Source organism: Rattus norvegicus, chromosome 10 (genome assembly GCF_021556685.1).
Source record: "Rattus norvegicus strain SHRSP/BbbUtx chromosome 10, alternate assembly SHRSP_T2T, whole genome shotgun sequence".
Taxonomy (NCBI): Eukaryota; Metazoa; Chordata; class Mammalia; order Rodentia; family Muridae; genus Rattus; species Rattus norvegicus.
Window position 1 is genome coordinate 101,444,939 of NC_141543.1, and position 6,238 is coordinate 101,451,176.

General features: G+C 40.5%; 1 protein-coding gene across 3 annotated transcripts in view; it reads right to left on the minus strand.

Annotated features, from left to right (window-relative positions):
* Positions 1-5,767, minus strand: part of Abca9 (ATP binding cassette subfamily A member 9) — a 60,109-nt gene extending 54,342 nt beyond the window's left edge. Inside the window, exons 1-3 of one of the 3 annotated variants that reach the window (XM_087570860.1) lie at positions 5,302-5,767; positions 3,419-3,565; positions 247-454 (exon numbers count right to left, since the gene is read on the minus strand). In XM_087570860.1, the coding sequence (XP_087426986.1) occupies positions 247-454; positions 3,419-3,514 (304 nt within the window). In that variant the 5' untranslated portion in view covers positions 3,515-3,565; positions 5,302-5,767. 3 annotated transcript variants of the gene reach the window in all.
* Between the last annotated feature and the right edge of the window lie 471 nt (positions 5,768-6,238).

Genomic DNA, 6,238 nt, shown 5'->3' on the forward strand with positions numbered 1-6,238 from the left:
TGCGTGTGTGTGTGTGTGTCCCATATGAGTGCCTGCTGCCAGAGGAACTCAGAAAAAGCTTCCGAGTCGCTGGAACTGGAGTTATGGATGGTTATGAACCACTTCTTAATCTGATTCTTAAGAGGTATGATCCTTTGCACCAGACTACAAGAAGTCGTGTGTTGCTAGATTAGAGGCTCATAACTTCCAATGGACTCTGATTAGGGCCCATTGAATAATGATTTCCCGAACTCCCACAGAGCATACCTTTCATGAATGGAGCTAAAGCCGCTATGTTCATTATCTCATGGGTGGTTTCAGACTCAGGAGCAAACACGATAATATAATTAGAATCGTTAAAGTCATCAACACGTCCCAGATCCATCATAGACATTTCAGGAGCGTCGTGAACTTGATGCAAATTGGAGGATAATTGATATGCCAACAGTATTAGGAGAAATGAGAGAAGCCATTCCTAGATAGTAATGAAAGAGAGGAGGAGGAGGAGGAGGAGGAGGGGAGTAGGAAGAGGAGGAGGAGGAAGAGGAAGAGAAGGAGGAGAAGAGGAGGAGGAGCAGGAGGAGGAGGACAAGGAGGAGAAGAAGAAGAAGAAGGAAGAAGAAGAAGAAGAAGAAGAAGAAGAAGAAGAAGAAGAAGAAGAAGAAGAAGAAGAAGAAGAAGAAGAAGAAGAAGAAGAAGAAGAAGAAGAAGAATCAGGAGGTTTTCTACCACAAACAACTGAAACAATTTCAACCTGTTATATAGCTTGCATTCCATTTGAGTTTTCCCATCTTAAAGTAATTGACTCTCCTTTTGTTCTCTAAAGATCCATTTCATTTATGTGCATAAGTGATGTTTCCTCGTGTATGTGTGTGTCTGGTGGATAGAAGACAGTGTCAGATCCAGTGGAACTGTAGTTACCATATGGCTGTAAGCAAGTATATGAGTGCTAGAAATCAAAGTCACATCCTCTGCAGGACCACCCAAGCCCTTAATGACTGAGCCATCTCTTCGGCCCATACCGTAGACCTTTCATCTGTGTATTTTGTAACACGTACACATGTAACGTGTAACATGTTCACCAAGACAGAGTTATGACAGCTGTTCCATTTAAAACTGAAAGTGTTTTCTTATTTAACCATGCAAGGTGGAATACCGGTTAGGTCTAAATAGAGTCTCTTCAGGCTCTTCAGATATCCCAAGGCTGTATCTGCCACTCATCTGTATTTGAAAACGAAGGTGGTGTGCAATGGGTCAGAACATCTATCAATAGAAGCAAGGTCTTACTTTGTTCTTCAGTCGCCTATGCATGGAAGAAGCAGCAAAATCATGCTCATCAAAAATAATTTTAGGGGCTGGAGAGATGGCTCAGTGGTTAAGAGCACCGACTGCTCTTCCAGAGGTCATGAGTTCAATTCCCAGCAACCACATGGTGGCTCCCAACCATCTGTAATGGGATCCGATGCCCTCTTCTGGTCTCTGAAGACAGCTAGTGTACTCATATACATAAAATGGATGAAGCATTCCTTTTAAAAATAATAATTTTAAAGTTTTTAAAACTACAGTTACTATATTCTGGAACGGGAAGCCCAGCACAATTCTTAAAGTAGGTTCTTGGCGTCTGAATTGATATTTACATGTCCATGGCTTTAGGCATAAAGTTCTGGTGTTTTTTATTCACTGACAATCTAAACACTCGTCAAACATTTCTTGGATGAATACGCACACTGTTCATAGACTAGGGCATTAATTTGCTGATTCTTCTAATGAGTAGTTTTGTTTATGGCCATTGTGAATTCTGCAGAAAACACATTGAATCATTATTATGACAAAGAGAGAACTCGTACACTAAAGACCCAGAACGTCCTTCGCTCCCCTTTATATGTAAGCACACTATTCCTTTCAGATAGACCTTATAGCCACCACATACTTTGTTGACTGGCGCGTGATATTTGCACACATGTATCATGTGAGGTCTGACATTTCATTCATGCATACGCTGTGTAGTGAACACTGTATCTTCCTACAGTTTTATGACTTCTTTGTGGTGAGAACTTTTTCCCCCCAGGCAAAGTACCATTATCTTTATAAAAACTATTACGTTTTTACATCTTTAATTATGTATGTGTTTGACAAACATCATATCCGTTTACAGTATACAACATGTTTCAATAGATGTCTCCGTTGCAGAGTGGTTAAACAAACCTAGGCTTCCTCGAATGTCCTTTTTTTTTTCAAATGAAATCAAATGGATTGAATCTCTTCAAACGTGAAGAAAAATCAACCTACGTGAGCACTTAGCTAGAGGCGCCCTCTGTATGATTGTAACCTTTATTGTTATTTAGAAATGATTACAATTTCTCATTTTGTGTTTAACAGTCACTCCATATACTTAGGGTAAAACACAGTAAATAATTTCGTAGTATCCATTTCGTTTCACACCACTCCTGCCCCATAGTACTGTACATATTTAACCTAAGGTCCTTTCCTTAAAAATCACCTTTTTCGTAATATATTTATCCGTGTTAATGTCTAAACACTAAGTTTGCCTCCGTTTGCGTTTGAGAATTCACACTGGTGTGAACCTCAGTGAGTGAATAGTTCTCATGTTGTTGGTGCCACATATAGTCCTGAGAATTGTCTTGGGCATGGAAACACAGAGAAACAGGAGACTTCCAATAGTAGGTCACTGTGAAAGGGTATTTTGTGTCCCCCCCCCCTTAGGTTACATTCTGAAGTAATTATGAACTAAAGTTAGCCTCTTTGACGTTGCTCTAAACTTCAGCGTCTATGCCTTTCATGAGATCCTAATTACCCAGATGCTAATTATTAACTCTTTAGTATAAAGATATAGCTTCATTTTTTTTTCTGCTTTTATAGTGACAACTCCCAGTGAGTCCACTCACACACTTGTGCATATGAAGAATGTTAACTGGTCTCAGCGGGTTTAAAATTAAATAATTAGCTAATTTTTTATTGGATTTTTTTTGTTTACATTTCAAGTATTATCCCCCTTCCCCCACCCAACAACCCACCCCTTTCTGCCTCCTGTCCTGACATTCCTCTACACTGGGGGAAAGGGGGGGGGGAGGACCAGGGGCTTCTCCTCCCTCTGGTGCCCAACAAGGCCATCCTCTGCTACATATGCATCTGGAGTCATAAGTCTGTTCATATGATACAGCTTCATTTTACAGGGCATTTCTCAATATGAGTTCTTTGAAAAATGTCTCTAGGAAGATATATTATGCTACATATTTAAAGTTTTTATTTGGAGAAAAAAAAAACAGTAGCAAAGCCCAGGACTTGAAAAATTCTAGCCTGTCCATTATAGCTGCGACATATTAAAAAAGCAGTGGTTAACGATTATGTTGGTATCACGGAGAAGGTATCTTTTTTTCCCCTTTTCTAACTATGAGAACGTGTAGGTGCGGAACCATACCAGGAGCGTCTCTCTTCTCATCCTGAACTTCCTGAGCCAGTTCTTGCAGAGAAGAGCCCACATTTGCTGACCCAGTCTCAAGCGTCTCTTCCTCATTTTGACTTGTTTATTTTTTTTAAAGGACTTCAAGGAAGTAGATGTGAAAGTCTGAAATAGAAAACATTGTGCAATCAAACCAGAAAGAAACATCTTAACAGCTGTTCCTAATTACCTGCCCTAGAGAAGAAGGATGCCAAACAGAAAACAGGGGGAAGAAAGGGGCGGGGGCGGGGGCGGGGGCGGGGCGGGGACGGGGGGCGGGACGGGGACGGGGGGCGCGGGGGCGGGGGTTAGGGGGAGAAGTCAGCGAATCCATTGAAAAAACTAAAAGAGGAAAACAATCGAGAGTCTTTTCTTCGATGGACTGACTCTTCAGAGACTTTAACAATGTCACGTGCTGTCCCCATGAAACTTGGCAGCTAAGCTGTCTGAGCTTTGTGTAGGCTGGCGGAGGTCTCAAGTTACCCTGTCCATTAAGTTAGTTATAACTAATTACGAGTGGCTACTCGGCAGAACCCCACCAGTCAGTCATTTCTGCTCCTGAGTCTGTATCCGTGCTCAGTGACCTGTACTAAGACACTTGCATATGCAAATCACGCTGGCAGGGCATCACTTTTACAAACACTATCCAAATGTAACTCTGTAGGAATTAGGAGCAATGCAATGATAACTACTACTCAACATAAGAAGTCTTTAGCGATATGGTGCCAATCAAATCTTGTTTCTTTTTTTAAAGAAAAAGTTCAATTATCTAACCATACAATGTATATGAATTCACACCGTGAGCAATACATATTTCTAAATACATCCCGGAACTAAAGAGATCATTATCGAACGCAGTTTAAAAAGATTATCTTTGGCAGTAAGAAATAAGAGTGGAGGTCAGGTATGGAAAGGGACTTATAAGTCGAATGAAATAAGCAACAACAGAAAAGAGAGGTGCTTTGTATATCATGACCTCAAAACAATAGTCAACTCACCCCTTTACTGACCTTTCATAATTAAAGTTTGAAAAAAAATCTTGGGAAAACCACTAAAAAACCATAGGTCGATTGTGTCTAAGTCCAAGGGAATGAAATAGAAATTCTAGATAATTTCATATTGCTTACGACCACCAACTATATGAATATATAACTACTGCTATCAGCTAAATAAATAAACTCCAAGTAATAATGCCGTCAATAGGCTGTAACGATTGGAAGCTCCAATGTATACCAAACTATATTTCCAACTAAGAAACCAATACTGTGGCAAGCCTTGGTATCTAGAAGCAGAAAGATGTATTTTCCAAGTGGCAACTCTTCTTTCTTAGATAGTTAAGAATATACGCAGGAAAATACTCATAGACCAGAGCAATTATATGATCTGATTGTCATGCATTAAGTCATTTGTTCCTGGCTGTTAAGACTTAAGTTATTCCATTGCACACGTTCAGGTGAAACGCTGTTTGCTCGAGAAGGATAAAATACCTAGTTAACGTAAGTTGTTCTGAATAGCAAATTGCATGATTTAAAAATAATAGATTGATCGTTAAAAGCCAGCCGCTTCCCAATCCTGTTACTCAGAAAGCATGCATTGCACCTCTTAGACTGTCTTACATATTTAGGATGATAAAGAGGGTCAGTGTAGCACTTCCTAAGTTTTCCCAAATGCTCTTGAAATTGGTTAAACCAACTCAAAACTGGTAAAAATCTGGCATACTGATGTTTACATTCCTCTGGCAATAAAACTGAACACACACACACACACACACACACACACACACACACACACACACACACAAAGCAGCCCACATAACTTCGAAAACAGCAAGAGGAAAGCAAGCTACATTCCTTTCCACTTACCCACTTGCCTGTTCCGTGATATGTCCTGTTTATGCAAAATGCTTTAGTCTTGGGGTAAAACCGAAAGGTCTTAGTTCTCCGACTGCTATTCAGCCATCCCGTGTAAAATCCTCACAGGTTTGAAAAATCAAAACGACTTGCTAGTAACTTCCTACACTTGGTGACTTCCAACGAAATGTTTCACAAGATTTTGCTGCCTCGGCTCGCCCATCATATTTAAGTGCTAACCGTGACAGTTTAGAGGTTAACTTACTCTGAGGAAAGCTGAAGCAGAAATCTTCAAAAATTTCATCCAGAGATCTGTGTCCCGGAGGAGAAGTCACATTTCTTCTTTCGAGTCGCTGCTACATCTTGGTTTTGATTTTCCTTATCACAGACGGTTCTGTTTTGCTCCGGTTTCTGAAGAGAATTCTTCTGAGGGCTCAGACTGGCTGCCAAACGCTCTCTCTGCTTGCACTCCTGGACTGGTTTTTTTCTTTCTCTGCCTCCCGCCAGTTCCTCAGCAGGGAATCTGTGGTTGCAAATGGTTGGCTGGACAGACTGGAACGTTAGCAACTACCAGACCAGTACTGGGCTTTAAAATTTTTTTTCCCCTTTTGGATTAAATTCACAATAGGAGAGTGGATTCTCAAGAGTACTTTAAATAAAAAACAGTATAAAGGCCAGCTCGGAGAAGATGGAGCAGAAAAGAATTTCCTAAATTACAGAAATAAACACACAAGTAGGATAAGCTGCTGTCTCAAAGCCTTTCCTGGATTTTTTTTTTTAAAGCTGAATCTACACGTGGCAATGGAGCAATGTGACTATTTTCAGGGTAAGAGGGTGCGTCTGGATTTTTACCCATACTGCATTGCGTGCATGCTGCTTGCACCACAGTTCTAACGTTAGAAAGCATAATATTGAGAGATTGTATTCTCAGCCTGGGGAGGCTCGCCAA